The following is a 19,828-nucleotide window of genomic DNA, read 5'->3' on the forward strand; positions in this document are numbered from 1 at the left end:
TACAATTACTAATTAAGGGCTGTTTGTATGTGATAGAGTGCTATGACCATGAGTACAGGCTGGTTAGGGTTGTTATAAATAATGTTTGATGACTAATGTATAACAAATATCAGGACACCTATTACTGGTGTAGTGGTGTATTGCAATTTGGTAAATTACTTGATTTGATTATTAAACTTAGAAATAAGTTATTGATATTTGTCGTATTTAACTAATTACACTGCATTATTTTGTTTCTAGCATTGTAGCTAGTTTTGCAAAAAAAAAAAGAAGCATTGTAGCTAGCTAGACGGTCACGTGAGTCCCTAAACTCGTAGATTATTTAACATGACATTTCGCTGCTTTTTAGTTTTAGTAATGTACCTATGATTATCTGAAAAGTACTATAATAATGTGTTTCTATTGGGCCGTAAGGCTTCGAAATGGTACCTCAAAATGTTGGTACACTGCCTTCGTACATGTTAGGATTTTAAAAGCCCAACCCAAGTCATGCAAAAAGATAAAGATGCAAAATTGGGAATTGTGAATTTTGTTGTTGTTGTTGTTAAAGATGCAAAATCAAAAATTTAATATCGTCCCAAAAATTATACGAACAAGTTTCAAAAGTCAATTTGAAACTTTATTATAGGTGGGGCAAGTTATAAAGAGCTAGTCGGGAACCGTTGAATTTATATGGAAAAAACAGAATCCGCAAACTCTTTCACATTTCACAAGATGATCAGCGGAGGTATTATTTATTACTACGAAGGATATACTTAATATCAAAAATAGAGAACAATTTCCTGTAATACACAAAATTCCTCAATTCTATATAAAAAATAGGCCACTCGTCGGAATTAGAAGTCATCGCTAAAAGATTCGAACAATCTGTCAAAAAGAAAATACTAGTCAACTGGATTGCTAATAAACACTTCATTGAGACATTGACCACAAGAGAGTATCCAATTCGGCATGTAGATAGATATGTCAGCGAGAAATTTATTGCTCTCATTTCAAGTTGCCAACATATTGAATCCATTTTGAAACATCTGTATAGAAACCAATCAAGTTGAAGCAAATCTTTTTTTTTTTTTTGACAGTCTTTCTTATTTGACAATTTGGTTTTAAATTTTGACAATGAAACTGGTATCGTTACGATAAAATCAAGTCAACTGTCTAGGAATACCACTTGTATACATCTAAAACTCTTTTTTTTTTTTTTTTTTCTTTCCAATGAATCTTTCACTTCCAATCGTAGTTATCATTATTTACGTATTTTTAATTGAAGAAATTTGGTGTCATATCTCAATCCATCTAATAATAACAATAATATCGACTTTGATAGTTTTTTGGTTGTACTCTTTGATAACGTGTTTAAAGGACATATGGACGAGTCCTTGGCTATTGTTGTTTAAGCAGATTTTTAAAACAATTTTTTAATAAATACTTCAAAATTTTAATAAAATCAATAAATAAAGCTGCCGGCCTATAAGATTGCAATTTCAACCTTATTATTTTGACTTAAACAAAGTAAATTAAATTAAAACTATAATTTTGTAAATTCTTAATAAGATAAGTATCACCAAACCGTAAACATCCAACTAGATACATCCCTAATTATTATTATTTCTGAAATGAAATATGCATTTATAACGAAGTCTATCATTCACGGCATCTTCCTCTTCTCGCATCTCCTTTCTCTCTCACTCTCTCTGTAATCTTTTATATAAACTTTTTTTTTTTTCATTACAATCTTAGATTTTCTTATATTTCACTTAAAATCATGAAAGCTAAAGAAATGAAGAAAGAGAGCAACTTAGCAAGGTTGGTGAAATCTCCGGTTCGTTTCTTGATCATGGCACGTGACGCTTACATACGTAGCATGACGTCATGTTCCGCCGGTTTCATCCGCGGTGGTGGTGGCTCCAGCGGTTTTGGCTTACCGGCCGGTAATTTCCAAATCTGCGAAGCACCGAGCACTCTTCTCCCTCGTAGCTTCACCCTGAATTCCGCCACGACAACACGTGAACGTTGCCGGTTTGTCACAAGCTGCTCACGTGGCGCCGGCAGCGGAGAAATCACGGTGGAAACGGCGGCGATGAGACGACAAATGGATCTCCGGAGAAATTACAGTTGTATGGTTATGGGAAGGATCGATGAAGAGAAGGTTTGTGATGAGTTTGAAGCAGAGGATTTGTTATTTGATTATACCAAAAAAAGAAAAATCGGTAGAGTTTTCACTACTCATCAACAATAAAAGAAAGAAAATGAAAACCAGATTAAATTTTCGTTTTCTTTTTTCCATTTCTGGTTAGATACAAAATGCTTAAACAGTTAAGAAATTGATTTTTGTGTGCATTGTTCAAGTGTGCTTATAGACTTTCTTGCTTGTATATAAATTTCAGTATGGAGTACACATAGATTGTTGACAGAGTAAAAGAATAGTTTCATCCTCAAGTAAGGCCTTGATTGGTAACTTGAAAAAAGCGGAATTGAGATGCAAATAGTCAAAACGCTTTTTGTCAGCCAATCAACAAAAATGTTTAACAATTTACGTTTTTTAAAAAAATGAAAAAGCAACAAATCGCGGATTTTGAGGCTGGATATTACACAGAACCACAATTCTACATACCTATCATGTTTTATCCAGCGGTTTTGGTAGAAATCCGCGACCAATGGGTAAAAACTTTTGTTTTTTTTTTTTCATTTAATTTTTTAGTTTACTAAATTTGCTATATATATATTACACCTATCTTTTCAAAAATCACATAAACAAAAAGTAGAAAAAAATTTTCCTCATATATTAATAGTTTAATTAAAATATGCTTATAATTTTTTTTTAATGCAAAGATATGCTTATAGCTAATAAATTATAATCACATTTTTTTGTAGAATCTCATCTTATTCTTTCGATATATGTTTTTAATCTATATTTTGGAGTGCTTTTGTTCTTAATAATACAAAGCGGGTCATGATTCATATTTGTTAATCTATAATTTCTTAATTCAAAATTTTATTATAGTAATAAGTTAGGTATTTCATTTGTATATAGATAAATATACTTTGTAGTTTGTACATATATTACAAAATCAACTTAGTTATTTTTAAAATTTATTTTAATAACATTTACAAAAACAAATTACTAATTAATTCATACAAATAATATTATAATAGATATAATATATACATTCTATGTTTATAATATTATAATTTTTTTTATGAACATATAACACATATTTTTTTTTTATCATTCACATATTTTATTGTGTACCGCAAATAGTATTTTTCACCAATCAATATTAGTTTGTACCGCTTATTTTATAAAAACCGCACTTGTCCCGCAAATACAATTCTCTCGTATGTACCGCAGTTGAACCGTACCGCACTATAAAACCGCTTTTCCTGCACAATCAAATACGCTGTTATCATTCGGACTCTAATTGTGAATTACGACATTTTAGTTACATTTCAACGAACACTAAATGCGAGACAGATGAAATATGTTTTATCCAAAAAAAAAGGTCAAACAAAAAGAGATTATTATTTAGGCCTTTTTTTTTTCTTCTTCTAGGCGATAGACTAGAGTAGTCCTTCAAGTTTACATCACCCAACGTCAACGTATTAATTACATTTGTCTTGCGTGTACTTATAAAAAAAACACCACTAAAGTTTAAAGACGCAAAGGAAAAAAAACTGAAATATGTCGGATCGGAGATTTCGCTTTCCTTGCTGACATTGTATTCCTTCCCTTATTATATTTTGTGATTCTTTTGTTACTTTAGAATGTTTTTAGTGTTTCGACATAATTAATCACTATTGTTTGTTTTCTTGTTTATATCCATTCTAAGTTGATTTTGAATATTGAGTTGATTTTAAATCATTATAAATCATTCTAAGTTGATTTAAAGTTGATTTTGTATGTTTTCGTTGGGCAGGCACTCTGAAAGATTCGAACTTGGGACATGACACTACTTTAGAGACTACATAACCACTAGACTAACCAGTTTCTTAATAATATGGGTCTAAAATCTTTGTTATATTTTGTGGCCTAAAGCGCTTTATAGGTGGGTCGGGCCTGTCGTTCGGTGTTTCTTTTTGTTGTTGTTATAGCATTTGTATGTCTTTCTATTTTCCTTGGCGTAATATTGGTGTAATGTAAAGTGTTTCGAAGAGTTCTTATGTGTTTGCGCATGACTAAGTGTTTTGATCCAAGTGTTTCTCGAACAGTTTTGGCCTGTTTTGACTAAGTGCTTCGACTAACGTGTGATTTGCCTAAGTGCTTCGAGTAAGGTGTGAGTTTTACCTAAATGTTTCGGCTCGAGTGTTTCGACTAAGTTAGTGAGTTTTGCGAGTTTTGCCTATGTCTTCGACAAAGGTGTGAGTTTTTTGCCTAACTGTTTCGACTATAGTGTGAATTTTGCCTAAGGGGGTGTGTTGAAGAAAGAATTTAGAATGATTTTTAATGAGTTTTGAGATGATTTTGGTGAATTTTGGAGATATTCTCTGAAATTTTAACTTTAACTAAGATATTCTCTGAAATCCCACCCAAAGTCATTCAAGTCACTTCAATAATCACTAAAATCACTAATCCAATAACACTTGATTTTAGAAAAATATTTAATATTGTAGGATTTAAAATTTTAATACAAATCATTTCAAATCCTCTATTTAATACACCCCCTAAGTGTTTTGTTGTTTTGATTAAGTGCTTCATGAGTTTTGCCTAAGTTTTTTCTTTAGACGATTTTTTGCCTAAGTGTTTCGAGTAACATGTTGCAAAAGAATGTTTGTATTGTTTTTGTGTTATGCATCACTTTTTGCAGCATTGAGGTTAGCTATTTTTAGCATTTGTCGCTTGACGCTACGTTTTCATCCTATACATACATCTAACACATAATACACACATACACATAATAACCCTACACATACATCTATTACATTCATTCTCTCACCCTATACATACACATCTAACAGACATAATAATAACCCTAAACATACATCATTAATTCTCTCACCACACACACATAATAAAAATATCCTACACATACACATCTACTATTACACATCATCCATTCTCTCACCATATATATATATATACACACATCTAACACACACACACATACTAATAAACCTAAACATTCATCTATTACATACATTATTCATTCTCAGATTATCTAACCCTATGCATACATCTAATCTAACACACACATAATAACAACCTTATACATACATCTATTACATACATCATTCCACAAAGGTACCATCTATAATTTTAGTCTCTTGCACGAATTAAGCGAAAGGTGGATCTGGACTGTAAGACACGTACCTACCATAATGTTCATGTTGTTTCAATGCCCTCAGCTGCAAAATGGATCTCTTATCGATCATCTTTTCTCCAATATCTACAAATAAACCAAACAAAAAAAAACAGAGGTTGTTGTTATAGATGTATTGAAACCAATTTTTACGTACTTTTCTACTATTTTCCAACACATGTATACAACACTTATGAAGACAACAACAACATTTTTATGCCCTCATCATATGAACTTCTTTTCTAACACTTACATACATGAGCTAGATCTAAAATTGGGTCATTCAAATTATTTCCAAAATGATGAATAAGTCAAAAACTAGTTGAAAAGATAAAATAAAATGATCAGACCAGAGTCTTACCTTTTACGATGATGAGACTCTCTGTTGGTTTTTGAGCAAGTGAGGAAACTAAACAATGTTTTGAGCTGGAAAGTGAAGTTTGAAGAATGGAAACGAAAAAAGAGTGTATAAATTTGATAAAAGGAGAACAGAAATGAAAGAATTTTGAATTTTGGACGAAGATGAGAAAAGTATATTTATAGAGGTCATAATCATCCACAATTTTTAATTAAATAATTCATACTCATCAGTCCATAACGGTAAGAAAACTTGATTGTTTCTAACGTTTAAATTTCCTCAACGTTCGACTGTCAAATCTAAAACTGACAGATGAATTGAAAAAAACATTTTTTATTAAATTGTAAGATTGTTAGAGAGAAAATATAACTTTAAACTCTAGTTACTCTGTGAATAAATCAAACACAACATTTGTGTCAGTTTGGACTGTTTAGTTACATTTCAACTAAGACTGAAATATTATCAATCGCGACTCGCCAGGCATATGAGATCATGGAATGAAATGTGTTTATCCAAAAAAAAAATGATTAGTCCATCGAGATTATTCAGAAGTTACGGGGTGATAAATCAATTATCACTAAAGTTTAGGGACGCAAAAGAAAAGCTAAACACAAGAAAAGTTGCACATCATAGGAATCGAACGGAGATTTCGCTGCCGAGTGTTAAGTGATCTACGACGATGCGCCGGCGAGAAGAAAAGCGTCGAGAGTTTCACGAAGCTCTTCTTCAAACACTGTATCCTCCTCCTCCTTCATCGCCACCGTCTCCGGTAATTTCTCATTCTCTATTTGCATCAATCTGTTTATTCTAGATTTGGTTTTGAATCGATAAAATGTTTCAGGTGGAGGTTGTTGATGACGAACCATTCGATGTGACACTCATAAACCCAGGTACGATTAATGTAACTAAAACCTGAATTTTGCGTTGAACTTATTCACACTTGGAAGTCACATTCAAATTTTGGTTTTCTTCAGAAGATTACTTGAAAATCGATTCATCGAATCACGGGGACGTCAACGAAATCGGAGACGAATCGGGGATTGCAGAGAAACCGAGTCGAGCGAAGAGGAAGAGGTTAAGGAAGAAGATGCTCAAAGAGGAAGCAGCTCGACGGAAGAAAGTCATCGGACCTTTACTTCCGACTGAAATGCTTCAGACCCATGATGGAATAAGAGTCGGAGATGCTGGTGGGAGCAACTTTGAAGAAGAAGATTCTGATGGAGACGAAGAAGAAACTAGTGGGAGCATTAGCGACATCTGCTCGGAACAAGGTACACACAGCTTTTGACTTTTTAACGATATCATTAGTTTCAAATCTTTTGGGAAAAATTCGTACTTATCTAACTAGATTTCATAATCATCTGTACGAAATTCAGATAAAGGGTTTGACTTCAATCAAATTCTACTAGCTCATCAAGTTGTCTCATTGTTGGTCTTGTGCAATTTACTCAAACATTACGCGTCTGACTCTTTTGTTTGGTAGGGAAAATCGATGACAATGATAAGACGAGAAAAGTCAAGAAGAGAAGAGAGGCAAAGAAACTGGCCAAAGAGAGTTCTAATATCCAGGATGGATCCAACCCCTGAAAATTCCTAACTAGAAAATTCTAAATTAGGGTTCTAATTAATACAGACCTTTATGTAAGATGTTAATTACCATTTCTTTAATAATTCAAGGGTGTATCCCTAAATTTGTAAATTCTTATTTCTAAGATTAGTAAAATTACCTTTTTGCCCTTATTAAGAGGATTTAATACTTCGCCATTGCCATTGTGTAGCTTTTTCTCTAAACCCTAAAAACCTCCACTTTTTTTCTTCTTCCTCCGCCTCAATCGCACGAAGACGATTATCGAATATGGCGGAACTGAAGTTATCAGAGAGTCGGGACTTAACCAGAGTCGAGCGAATCGGCGCACACTCGCACATCCGAGGGCTAGGTCTCGACTCAGCTCTCGAGCCGCGAGCTGTTTCCGAAGGAATGGTCGGTCAAGTGAAGGCGCGTAAAGCCGCCGGCGTAATCCTTCAGATGATTAGAGAAGGGAAAATCGCGGGGCGGGCTATACTACTTGCGGGTCAACCCGGAACAGGTAAGACCGCAATTGCGATGGGTATGGCGAAATCGCTTGGATTGGAAACTCCTTTTGCGATGATTGCAGGAAGTGAGATTTTCTCATTAGAGATGTCAAAGACAGAAGCTTTGACTCAGTCTTTTCGTAAAGCGATTGGTGTTAGGATCAAAGAAGAGACTGAGGTTATTGAAGGAGAAGTTGTGGAGGTTCAGATTGATAGGCCTGCTTCTTCTGGTGTTGCTTCGAAGTCTGGGAAGATGACTATGAAGACGACGGATATGGAAACTGTGTATGATATGGGAGCTAAGATGATTGAGGCTTTGAACAAGGAGAAAGTTCAGAGTGGTGATGTTATTGCCATTGATAAGGCTACTGGGAAGATTACTAAGCTTGGAAGATCGTTTTCGAGGTCTCGAGATTATGATGCTATGGGTGCGCAGACTAAGTTTGTGCAGTGCCCTGAAGGTGAGTTGCAGAAGAGGAAAGAGGTTGTGCATTGTGTGACACTTCACGAGATTGATGTTATCAACAGCAGGTACTTTTAGCATTCCCTGAATACATGATCAATGTAGATTGCAGAATTGAAGTTTTTTATTGCTTAGGTGATTTGGAATTTAGTTGATTTGGTTCAGTAATTTCAGATACGATGTGTCAATTGAGGTTACTTCATTGCTTTATATGTTTTTGAAACTCTTTAGCTCTATGTTCAGTTAGACATCTTTGCACAGTGTGTAGTGAACACTCTCTATAACTATAACTATGACCTTCTGTTGGTGCTGTTGCTGGTACTGTTAGAACAATTTAGGTTTCAAAATTGGAATTTGAAATATCTGTTGATAGAGAGTAACTGTCTTTATTTCTTCTTTGTTTGTTGCAGGACACAAGGGTTTCTCGCCCTTTTCACTGGCGATACTGGAGAAATCCGATCAGAAGTCCGGGAACAAATTGATACAAAAGTAGCTGAATGGAGAGAAGAAGGAAAAGCAGAGATAGTTCCCGGAGTTCTCTTCATTGATGAAGTCCACATGCTCGACATTGAATGCTTCTCATTCCTTAACCGAGCTCTCGAAAACGAAATGTCACCAATCCTCGTGGTGGCAACAAACCGAGGAGTGACGACAATCCGTGGCACAAACCAGAAATCACCCCACGGGATCCCGATCGATCTCCTTGACCGTCTTCTCATCATCACTACCCAACCTTACACAGACGATGACATAAGGAAGATCTTAGAAATCCGTTGCCAAGAAGAAGACGTTGAGATGAACGAAGAGGCGAAACAGCTTTTGACATTGATCGGACGTGATACATCTCTAAGGTATGCGATTCATCTTATAACCGCGGCTGCATTGTCATGCCAGAAACGTAAAGGGAAAGTCGTGGAGGTGGAGGATATTGAGAGAGTTTACCGACTGTTCTTGGATGTGAGGAGATCGATGCAGTATCTTGTGGAGTATCAGAGTCAGTATATGTTCAGTGAACCTATCAAAAACGATGAAGCTGCTGCAGAAGACGAACAAGATGCTATGCAGATCTGAGGATCCATCTCTGTTTGCCTTATTTATTATGTTTCGTGATGATATGTATGATTAGGATGTTGAACTCGGATTTATTATGTTTGGACTTTTTATTTAAAAAGTTGTAACGATGGATTTGTTAGACTAGATCAAATATGGGTGGGCTCGGTTCTTAAAAATGATGTTACCAAATTCTATATAGATCGGTTTGGTACAAATTTGATTTTGTCTGGATTTGGTCAACTTATTTCGGTTCAATTTGTCTCATTCGGCCTGGTAAGACTTTTAATGGGCTTTAAGCCCAATATAGACGAGTATAGTAAATGAATGCGTGTGTAGTGGGCAAAATTGACACGCATGCAAGGCTCTTCTTCCATTAGAGAAAAAAATTAATTACGAGTGTTCTCTTACCAGACTTCATCGGTTTTTGGTGGCGTGTTTTGGTGTAACGAATTTATTTTGCTTGGTCGGGTCGATTTCAACTTGTTTAGTGAATAATTAACTAAATTTGAAAACGTGTGTCCTTGATATTTCTCGAATAAACTTTCAAAACAAACGGCTTTGTGGAAATAGAGTTAATGATTAGTGGCCACACAAAAGGATCCAAACTCATGGGTTGATTTCATCTAATTTACACATCACTTGCAAGTAAATCAAAAATAAAAACATCACACGTTGGTGAATGCTCGACCAAAAATATGCATTATAAAAAGCCGAACAAATCTATTGAAAATAGAGACAGTAAAGAGTCGCAGTGTCTTTCGGTACTCTGCCATTGTGACAGAGTTATCAGATACATCGTTTCTTAATCTGACGGTCAAGAATGAGACTAACGTGAATCCAACGGTCATCAAACCATCTGATTCGACTCGTAATGGGACCCACACTACATTCTATCCAATCTCTCACTGTTACCGTAACTCCAAATCAACACGCTTCCTTCGTAAATTTGCAACAGCCTTTACTTGTAATATTTTTTTTCGTCAAAACAATCTTTGTCATTATTCGAAATTAAAGAAATATGTGAATGGTCATTACATAAAATTTAAATTTAGATGAATATTCGGATTTCTTATCTTTACAAGAGAATGAATATTCAAATCCCTAAAGATTTTGTTATCAACCACACTTTAGTTCAAATAACATGTAAAATGGACTTTAGTTTCGCGTGTTGCTCGGATATCATTTCAGAGAGTCGTATCACACATTAAAGCCATAAAAACAGCAATCAATCCATACGTAAAACAAATTACATAAAGTCAAAAAAAAAAGAAGAAGAATCAACCTTTGATCATATTATTTTCCTCTAAATATATAGATTACACATTTAAAATATTTCTTAATCAGTAATTATTATTATTTTCCCTTTAATTAGTTATCAAATCATCAATATATTACTTTCTAAATTTAAATGGTTGAATAGTATTGATAAAAAGATGGTTGGTCATTAAATTTACAGTCTAATTTGGTTTTTAATTAGATACCATAACCTCTAGTCAACTTAATAATTCAAGAGAATTAAACATGTCGTTAATCAGTTCATTGGTTGCCATATGCAAGATCCTTAAATAACATTTATTAATTTCATATGAAATTCAAATGTCATTATCATTAAACATAAGAAATAAAATAAATAGATCTACCACCCCCAACCTCTTTATTTATTCGTCTCATTGCTTAATCTCTTGTGACATCTTTAATTTACAACTTCTTCTCTCTGTGTTCTTTTTCTTCTTCTCTTTTTATTTTCCTAATTTTGTTGCTTGTGTTTAATACTTTAATCCATTTTATCGATCTCAAGCGACCTCTTTGTCAAACCTGACAATCCCAAATGATGAAGAATTCTGACGTCACTATTTATTAAAACCGATACAATCTTTTCTTATATAGTACTTTAGTTTCAGACAGGAACCCAACAAAAAAAATCAAAACTCTTTCTTTTTTGCAAAAAAATAAAAATGGGGAATTGTCAAGCGGCGGAAGCAGCGACGGTTTTGATTCATCACCCGGCGGAGAACAAGGTGGAGAGGATTTACTGGTCAGTGACAGCGAGTGATGTCATGAAATCCAATCCTGGTCATTACGTTGCGGTGGTGGTGACGTCACCTACGATGAAGAACGAGAAAGGATCGCCATTGAAGCAGCTTAAGCTCCTTCGTCCTGACGACACTTTACTCATCGGACATGTGTATCGTCTCGTCAGCTTCGAAGGTATACACTCTTAACTCAATTTCTCTGTTTTGTTTTTCTGTAATATAATGATTTATTAAAAATTGTTGACAATTTGACCATTCAGAGGTTTTGAACGAGTTTGCGACGAAGAAGTGTGTGAAGCTTGGGAAGTTATTGAAAGAAGGAGGAGGGCTTGACTTGACGAAGAAGAAGACGAAGAAACACAGGAAGAAGAAGCTGGATCATCAGGAAACGGGCCGAGTCAACCCGGATCCGAACCAAGATGGAGCTAATGATGCGGTAAGTGCATGTTAATAATACTCTCATCGTCACTTTGAGGACTTTCTTTTACGTTTTACCACGTTCAGATTTTATTTTTCATCATAAAATATATTATTGGAGCACTAAGTTTGATTTTAATTAAGATATGATGAATATGATATTTGTACATGACTGTCCTGGTCACATTGCTCTGATCGCTTTGTCCTTTTATCATTATGAATCTATACGAATGCTAATTTAATTCGACCGATCTTATAGGTCGCCGGAGAAAACGGGGGAGATGGGTTTATGAGGAGGAGCCACGGTGGAGGAAGAGGTGGCGGTGGGTGGAGGCCAGCTTTACACAGCATCCCCGAATTTGGATCCTCATGAGAGATCTTGAAAGCGTAGATATTCTTAAAGCAACTATCCGACAACATTGAAAGATTTATGTAAAGCGATGTTACTGTTTTATGTGGCTTTAATGAGATTCAGTCTGGACAAATATTTTCAAGAACTTCTTTAATCGTTACAATTGTTCTAACACTTGAAAAGAAAAAAAAATAGAAATATCCATAAGAGTTTTAAAGATATCGGAAACAAAATTAACGCACATTAGAGACGAATCTCTTCGAAATTTTCGTATCGAAAATGCAAAAACGAAATTGTGTGGCTGAAATATGACATTTTAAGGTTATCTTTTACTAAGGTATGCATAATTTTTTATCAACCGATAATTGAATTAAGCTTATTCAAACTTTTTGTTTTGCGACATGATACCTAATTGTATATTTGTTTCAATCCAAAAACTGTGTTTTTTTCGGCTTAAATGTTGTCCCATGTATGTACTGGACCTACTGATTGTATATAACCGGAAATATTTTGCAGATTCAAGATTCCACAAATCATTTATTTCCTGAAACAATGTATGTAATAATGAAAAGGGTAAACCGACAGTTCGTATACGTTTGGATATTGTTGTTGTGTTGGACCTAATTAGAATTTACGTCATATCGTATGATCCAATCATAACGTTTCATGTGAAGATGTTAGGCTTAAACAACCAGTCAAGAGTCAACTAACCAAATGATAAGCGTTGAGCGAGTATTAAGGCAATGGTAATTATTGAATAACTAACTATAGTTTACATTTTTATTTGTAAGAAAATGTAAATGTATTGTCTCATTGTCTGCTTTTAAAATATGGTTGGCAGATCATTTGGTCGGCATTTTTTGTCAATCATAGTTATGCAGTCAATAATTCAAATAAATCACTAATGCATCATTCCCTTTTGTTCAGTTAAGTCGACGTAACGTAATTAACAGCTCAATCATTTTCAGTCTCTTTAATAGTCCACCATTAACCATCCAAGCAACCATATTTTATAAGCATCACGGCATTGGACGTGATATACACAGACATTAATAACCAAATTAAATTTTCTTCACCAAGAAATGATTCTTGAGCATTTATTTTTAAAATTGCATTGGGAAAAAATTTCGTTAAAATCCCCAACTTATTCAAAACGTTGATTTAAATTCTCAACTCATGACGAAACGAAATAAATATCAAACTTATATTGACTTTCCAAATAAATAATAAACTTATGTTGACTTTTCAAATAAACACCAAACTTTCATTGACTTTTCAAATAAATATAAAACTTCCGTTGACCTGACCATATTAGGTACGACGTTAAGTGGGTTAATAAATCCTCAACTCATGACAAAACGAAATAAATATCAAACTTATGTTGACTTTCCAAATAAATATCAAACTTCCGTTGACCTGACCATATTAGATACGACGTTAAGTGCGTTAATATATCTCGTTAACGGAGGTAATTTTCTGTTAACATATATGTTAATTGATAACGACATTGTTTCATATAACAACAAAACGACTTCGTTTTGTCGTAACGATTGAATTAAATCCCTAAAGTCAATCTTAGATCCCCAAATCGAGCAAAATCCCTAACCTTAAATACAGTATGATTTGAAACTCGGGATTTTATTGAACAGTTACGACAAAACAACGTCGTTTTATGTTTAGAAGGAATACTTGTTAGTGTTTTGATCAACAAACGAACTCTGTTTTAACAGAGTATGAAGAACAAAACCAAAATGAAAAATAGAGTACGAAGAAACTTGATCTTTATTGATAAGATAAAATGTATTACACACAATAATGTTATTGAGTTTGACTCGATCTACTTATACAACACGAAACAACGTGTACGTATATGTGTTAATCGAAAAGACACAACTTTACGAATATACACAACTATACGTACGTAAATTCGTGACTCTTAGGTAAATAACTAATTAACTTATATGAATACGACTTTAGGTTATATGACTTAGATGAGATTTGATTATAGTTCAACAATATTGTCATTTTTAATTAGCGGGTCTGTTAACAGAAAATTAATCCCGTTAACATTGTCTGTTAACACACTTCATGCCTAATATGGCCAAGTCCATGAAAGTTTGGTGTTTATTTGGAAAGTCAACATAAGTTTAATATTTATTTGGAAAGTCAATATAAGTTTAATATTTATTTCTTTTCGTTGTGAGTTGAAGATTTAGATCAATTGAATAAGTTGTGAATTTTAATAATATTTTTCCCAAATTGCATTATACCGCCAAAAGAATTGTGTATAGACGAATAATGTGTCACATCGAGTAGTCTATGACTTTTTTTTTTTTATCAACAAATGAAAAAAGTGAGTAGTCTATGACTTTTTTTGGGTAAAATTCCAAAGCGTAGTGGAATCTATAGATATAATAGGAGAGTCTTCTCTTCATCTACGCTATCCACATCATCATCCATCTAAACATACATTTAATTACAAATTAAAAATATAATTTATTTAAAATGTTCATTCAATACATATTTATTTTTAGTTATTGTTATTTATGATTAAAAATATTTAAGTTAAATACAAATAAATTAATATTATAAATAAATAAAAGAAATATAAATTTATACATAATAATATAATTTAGTCTTCTCTCCATCTAGGCTATCAACATCATCATTCACCTAAGCATGCGTTTAATCAAAAAATTAAAAATATGATTTATTTTAAATGCTCATTAAATATATATTTATTTTTAGTTATTGTTATTTATGATTAAAAATATTTAAGTTAAATACAAATGAATTAATATTATAAGTAAAACACAAAGAAATATAAACTTATACATAATAATAGAAATTGAATTTTAGCGAGAAAATGTTTAAGATTAATCATATTTAAAATTTTATAAACATTTCTGTTTTAAAATTGAGATATTAAAAATCAATATGATGGATATTTCATTTTTAAAATTGATATATTCAAAATCAATATGATGGATATTGCAAAAATTATATGAAAGTTGAAAGATCATACATTTATTAACTTTCAAAAAACAAATATAGTAATGAATCATGAAATACTTAAAAATCAATATGTTGGGTAATTCTAAAATTTTATGAAAGTTGAAAAGGCATACATTTTTAGATTTTTAAAAAACTATATAGTGAATTAGTGATGAATCTTAGGACATATTACTAATTGAAACAATAGTTGATTAGTTTGTAAACTATAGTAAACAAAATGTTAAAATATAGCTAAATAGTATCGTGTATAATAATTTTAAAAAAAATAAAATATAATTATGTATACTTTTAATATTTTAGCTTTTTATAAATATAATATAAAATTTTATATAAGTAAATGTATAAATGCATTTGATAGTAATACAAATATTATGCACTTATTAAAAATATAAAAGTTTATTTTAAAAATATCAAAAAGAAGTAGAAAAAGCACAATTACAACATTGAATTTAATAAGATAGAAACAAAAAAGTAAAAAAAAAATAATAGTGACAAAATTAGTGTCAGAAAGCTAAATTCCTAAAGAAAAAGCAAATATATAAAATGAGATATATATAAGTATTTTTTTTTTCTTTTTTTCTTCTAAATACAATAGATATAAATTAGAAAAATAAACTACATTTAAAATATCACATTTGAGTTTCTAGAATTATAAAAAAAAATGTTATTCATAAGAATTCATGCACTGAAAGAGAATATATATAATGAACGGTCATAGGATACTAAGTCAAATACAAAAAAAATCGTTTAATATATGTAGCATATTATAAATAGACGTGTACATCTATACAATTATCACTTATAACATTTATATTATATTATATAACCGCTTTTTACCAATAGAATTACATATATATTTTAAATAGTATTCGAGTAAATTTTTTTTAAATAATGTAATTTACAAAACTATAAAAATTTGAATATATATTATTAAACCCACGCAACGCGTGGGTCCATTTCTAGTTAAGAAAATAGAAGCATGAAATAGAGGAAAAGCAATGGAATTTATTCATCTTTTAGCATTGGGCTTACGAAGGCCCATTAACAAGGCCGAGAGTCCACGGTGTTTTATATTCTTTCAAGTTACCATAAATACCCTCAGGATTTATTCTTATTTGCTTTTTTGATTCAAGTACGCGCCCTGAAACCCAGAAGAAATCAATGGGTGATTATCGTCTTTTCCGAAACTCCGGCGTCGTTGTCGGAATCATCTTGCTACATCTCTTTGCTTTCGCTTCTCTTGTATCATCCAATGAACTCCAGTTCGGTGAGGTTTTCTTAATTTTTACTTATTGTCCAGTTTTGGTTTTGTGAAATTGTGGGTTGAAATTTTAGTAATTTAGGGTTTATCGCTCAAGTAATTTTGAGCACTTGAGTACTCGAATTTGATTTTTCTTTGACCCGCTTTGAGATTCCTACGCTCTGAAAATCCTAAATTGTTGATTCTCGTAAGCGACTAAAGACAAATTAGTATATACTTTACTAATCTAGTTGAATGAATTTGTAATTGTGTTGTGGTTAATGTCTTGTAACCTTATGGGACAGTTGTGGGAGAAACTGGAGAGCTTCAAGTGACTCCTAGTTTAGAGGTTAAGGGTTCTCCTGGATTGAAGCCAGATAGAACAGTTCTTTGTGAGAGGATTCATATCCATGGACTTCGAAGGTTTAAGCATATAGACAAGTATGCACATTCACTCAAGTTGGTAGTTAACGCGTCAACCGTTGGGAAAACAAGCAGCATTGACGTTTGCTTCCACCGGTGAGTCTTTTATCTTTTGCTGTTGGACTTGAATTCTTGATATTTCTTCATATTTTATAGTCCAAACCAGTTTCTGTAAGTTCCTTGGTACAGAATATATGGTTCGGTTATCATAGATCTAAAATGTTTCCATGATTTGTGTGTTTAAAGGAATTTGTCGCGTGCAATTGGAATGTGCCCTCATAGTCGGTGGGAGAAAGCCTCTAAGGGTTCATGGGTTCAGACAATGTCCCCCTTCGACCACAAAATCCTTGATGTTAGAGTAGCTAGCTCTAACAAGGTCACTTTGGAAATGTCTGCTGTAGAAGGTGCCTTGCATTTTCTTTCTTTCTTTCTGGTTTGGAAATTTGTTCTACTTTTCTAATCTATCAATTTTCGGCTTTGCAGAATTATTTATGTATCGCATAGTATTCTTAATCCTTGGTGCTGTATTACTGGCTTCGGCTTCTACACTGAGCCAATCTTTAGCGTTTTACTACAGTAGTGCCATGGCTGTTGGTATTATCCTTGTCGTGCTGCTTGTTCTCTTTCAGGTAACTTCGTTTTTTTGTTCACTTTGTTTATCGTGTTGACCTGTAGAAGAGAGGGTATTAACTCTCTGATTTCGGTTTTGTAATTTTATGTATACAGGGAATGAAGCTTCTACCAACTGGACGGAGTTCATTTGCATTGTTCATTTACTCATCCCTGGTGATTGTTGAATAATTTTTCCTTTTTCTTGCTCTTTCGTTTTCTCTGACTTTCTTGTTTTATGTACCATTCACAAGATTGTTTCCTTCTTTCCAGCTTGGTTTGGGTGGTTTTCTTCTTCGCTACATACCTGGATTGTTTCAAAGTCTGCTAACAGAGATGGGAATCGACGAAGAAATGTACACACCTGTATGTAAGTTTTGATAATGTCAATACATTGCAGCTGTTGTAAATTTAGAGGTGTGTCTTGCATCAGTCAGCATTTGCTGGTTAAAACGCCCATTTTAAAGAAATAATCCGCAATTTGGTTTTGCAGGTAGCGATTTTTGTGGGGGCGTTTCTATCTTTGGGTGGAGCATTTTTCGGATTTTGGACCGTGAGGAAACTTATGCTGACTGAAGATGGCTCCATTGACGTTAGCACATCACTATTTGTTTCTTGGTCCATCCGAATTATGGCTGCCGTTTTGATCCTTCAGGTTTTTTTCCAGTGTCCCTCAAAGTATACTTCTCCTTTTAACCAATTGATCTTTTTAACAAGAATCTGTTGTTTACAGAGCTCTGTTGATCCGCTGCTTGCTGGAGGAGCCCTGATATCTGTAATTCTTATGTCATCGACTTTGAAGAAGATAACCAGACTGAAGTTCCTTCTACTTTTATACGAGTGAGTTGCGACCAATCTCTTTGATCTGTTTTCTTCAACAAACCAAACTATGTTTGTTCTCGTTCGCCTGATTATACAGCATCTATATCCCTGAAAATGTACAATTTTGAATGCAAGTTGGTTTCTTTGGAACAGGATTCCATTGAATTTACTGCTAGGAATCTGGGAGGCAATTCGTGATGCTGATATACCATCCGTCCCGGGATATCTCCATGACTTTATGCGAAAGAGTCCTGATGCCTCTGAATTTCGCAACCGTGTTACTTTTGCTTCTCCATCAGGAGGTCTGATATTTGATCTCTCTCTCAAATTACAATCTTATACTTATATTGAAACCAAGAATAAGCTTTTGCAATGATTCTTTTCAGGAATCAACAACGGGATGCGAGAATCTTCACCATCTGAATCAGATACCTTTCCATCCTCTTTCCATAAAACTCCTGAAAGGAGCCAACTAACAAAAGAAGAATGGAAAAAGCTCACTAAGGATAGCACAACCAAGGCCGTTCAAGAATTGGTTTCGTCACCCGATTTTGGAAAATGGGCAGCAGTAAATGCCGATAGGATCAGTGTAACACCAAGAAAAGGGTCTTCTAGCACAAACCGACCACGGAAATGGCTGCGTTGGTTCTGAACCAAGCCAGTTTTAAGTTTCATACCGTTTAGAGAGAAAATGAACTCTTTTGTAGAAAGAGAGAGAGCTCGTGTAGGTAAAGTTGCTTTCTTCTTTTATGACTTGGTTAGTGTTTTAGCTTTCTTTTTTGTTGATGAGACCACGATTTGTTGTGACGATCCTAATTGGTTTTTAGGTTGTGTCATGTTTGTGTGTAGACAAAAATGCAATGAGCCTTCTTTTTTTATGGTCTTTAATGGGTTCTACTTTTCATGGTGATGTGAATGGATATTAATATTTCGAATATTACAATAAGATTATCTATGACATGGGAACATGGACTTGCATATGGGTGGTTAAAACTTAAAAGTCATATTTTTCTCGAATTCTGAAATTTTCTCTATTCAAGCGAGGAGGTTGTATTAAATTTGGTTTTCTTCTGTTATTATAAACTTAAAGTACAAGGAAAACGTTGATAGTGAAAAATTGACTGAATTTTATGAATTTTTTTTTATGTCAAATAGTGATTTTAACTTCATAGTACCTTAAATTTTTAAATCAATTTATTTACATAATTTGCTTAATTCTTTTTAATTTAATTAAGCCGGCGGAAAACAAAGATATCCCCGGAGTCTAAAGCCCAAAAGAGGGAAGCTTAAATTTTAACTTCATAGTACCTTAATTAATGATTCTAATAGTAGAGTAGTTGAAATAAAATTAAAAATTCTTGTACGGTCAAGTGTCTGAATTTAAAACTATGAAGCAGTGTTAAAACCCCTTCTCTGATATATTTATTCCATAATTAATGATTCTAATAGTAGAGTAGTTGAAATAAAATTAAAAATTCTTGTACGGTCAAGTGTCTAGCACAGAAGATCACCTAATTTTCAAAGAAATACCCTTAACATTTATTCGTATGCTTTATGATGCAAGAAAGACCCTTTTTTAGAATATTTTCTTTATATTCACCAAAAAAAAAAAAAAGAATAATTTCTTTATTTTCTGCTTTATTAAATTAAGAAGAGTTAAAAAAAATATCTATTAT

General features: G+C 33.1%; 5 protein-coding genes and 1 long non-coding RNA gene across 6 annotated transcripts; 5 read left to right on the forward strand and 1 right to left on the reverse strand.

Moving 5' to 3' along the window:
* The first annotated feature begins 1,676 nt into the window (after positions 1–1,676).
* Positions 1,677–4,412, forward strand: LOC9302768. The gene is made up of 2 exons (XM_002864941.2): positions 1,677–2,146; positions 3,915–4,412. Exons 1-2 carry the CDS (start codon positions 1,763–1,765, stop codon positions 3,921–3,923), a joined length of 393 nt encoding a protein of 130 aa, XP_002864987.2. The 5' UTR covers positions 1,677–1,762; the 3' UTR covers positions 3,924–4,412.
* A 478-nt stretch (positions 4,413–4,890) lies between these two features.
* Positions 4,891–5,845, reverse strand: LOC110225639. Its single transcript, XR_002329869.1, has 2 exons — positions 5,656–5,845; positions 4,891–5,381 (listed from the first exon to the last, which is right to left on the reverse strand). It is a non-coding gene; the product is annotated as an uncharacterized LOC110225639 (long non-coding RNA).
* Positions 5,846–6,046: 201 nt separating this feature from the next.
* On the forward strand, positions 6,047–7,408 carry LOC9301063. Its single transcript, XM_002864942.2, has 4 exons — positions 6,047–6,421; positions 6,494–6,542; positions 6,627–6,923; positions 7,136–7,408. Exons 1-4 carry the CDS (start codon positions 6,332–6,334, stop codon positions 7,237–7,239), a joined length of 540 nt encoding a protein of 179 aa, XP_002864988.1. The 5' UTR covers positions 6,047–6,331; the 3' UTR covers positions 7,240–7,408.
* A 15-nt stretch (positions 7,409–7,423) lies between these two features.
* LOC9301064 (ruvB-like 2) lies at positions 7,424–9,456 on the forward strand. Its single transcript, XM_002864943.2, has 2 exons — positions 7,424–8,256; positions 8,599–9,456. The coding sequence occupies exons 1-2, from the start codon at positions 7,508–7,510 to the stop codon at positions 9,257–9,259; spliced, it is 1,410 nt and encodes a 469-aa protein (XP_002864989.1). The 5' UTR covers positions 7,424–7,507; the 3' UTR covers positions 9,260–9,456.
* Positions 9,457–10,918: 1,462 nt separating this feature from the next.
* Positions 10,919–12,250, forward strand: LOC9301065. The gene is made up of 3 exons (XM_002864944.2): positions 10,919–11,449; positions 11,535–11,710; positions 11,951–12,250. Exons 1-3 carry the CDS (start codon positions 11,197–11,199, stop codon positions 12,062–12,064), a joined length of 543 nt encoding a protein of 180 aa, XP_002864990.1. The 5' UTR covers positions 10,919–11,196; the 3' UTR covers positions 12,065–12,250.
* A 3,862-nt stretch (positions 12,251–16,112) lies between these two features.
* On the forward strand, positions 16,113–19,089 carry LOC9301066. The gene is made up of 10 exons (XM_021016036.1): positions 16,113–16,325; positions 16,604–16,817; positions 16,968–17,125; positions 17,205–17,350; positions 17,448–17,507; positions 17,604–17,696; positions 17,824–17,985; positions 18,064–18,170; positions 18,306–18,454; positions 18,539–19,089. The coding sequence occupies exons 1-10, from the start codon at positions 16,220–16,222 to the stop codon at positions 18,802–18,804; spliced, it is 1,461 nt and encodes a 486-aa protein (XP_020871695.1). The 5' UTR covers positions 16,113–16,219; the 3' UTR covers positions 18,805–19,089.
* Positions 19,090–19,828: the final 739 nt, after the last annotated feature.

This window comes from Arabidopsis lyrata (assembly GCF_000004255.2).
Source record: "Arabidopsis lyrata subsp. lyrata unplaced genomic scaffold ARALYscaffold_8, whole genome shotgun sequence".
Lineage (NCBI taxonomy): Eukaryota > Viridiplantae > Streptophyta > Magnoliopsida > Brassicales > Brassicaceae > Arabidopsis > Arabidopsis lyrata.

Excerpts from the sequence above, each read along its gene's own strand:
- LOC9301064 (XM_002864943.2), top strand. The coding sequence starts at position 7,508 with ATGGCGGAACTGAAGTTATCAGAGAGTCGGGACTTAACCAGAGTCGAG. Across the intron at positions 8,257-8,598 it reads ATTGATGTTATCAACAGCAG|GACACAAGGGTTTCTCGCCC; the intron begins GTACTTTTAGCA and ends TGTTTGTTGCAG.
- LOC9301066 (XM_021016036.1), top strand. The coding sequence starts at position 16,220 with ATGGGTGATTATCGTCTTTTCCGAAACTCCGGCGTCGTTGTCGGAATC. Across the intron at positions 17,126-17,204 it reads GGAAATGTCTGCTGTAGAAG|AATTATTTATGTATCGCATA; the intron begins GTGCCTTGCATT and ends TCGGCTTTGCAG. Across the intron at positions 17,697-17,823 it reads ACGAAGAAATGTACACACCT|GTAGCGATTTTTGTGGGGGC; the intron begins GTATGTAAGTTT and ends TTGGTTTTGCAG.
- LOC9301063 (XM_002864942.2), top strand. The coding sequence starts at position 6,332 with ATGCGCCGGCGAGAAGAAAAGCGTCGAGAGTTTCACGAAGCTCTTCTT. Across the intron at positions 6,422-6,493 it reads CTTCATCGCCACCGTCTCCG|GTGGAGGTTGTTGATGACGA; the intron begins GTAATTTCTCAT and ends AAAATGTTTCAG. Across the intron at positions 6,924-7,135 it reads CGACATCTGCTCGGAACAAG|GGAAAATCGATGACAATGAT; the intron begins GTACACACAGCT and ends TTTGTTTGGTAG.
- LOC9301065 (XM_002864944.2), top strand. The coding sequence starts at position 11,197 with ATGGGGAATTGTCAAGCGGCGGAAGCAGCGACGGTTTTGATTCATCAC. Across the intron at positions 11,450-11,534 it reads TCGTCTCGTCAGCTTCGAAG|AGGTTTTGAACGAGTTTGCG; the intron begins GTATACACTCTT and ends TTGACCATTCAG. Across the intron at positions 11,711-11,950 it reads AAGATGGAGCTAATGATGCG|GTCGCCGGAGAAAACGGGGG; the intron begins GTAAGTGCATGT and ends CCGATCTTATAG.
- LOC9302768 (XM_002864941.2), top strand. The coding sequence starts at position 1,763 with ATGAAAGCTAAAGAAATGAAGAAAGAGAGCAACTTAGCAAGGTTGGTG.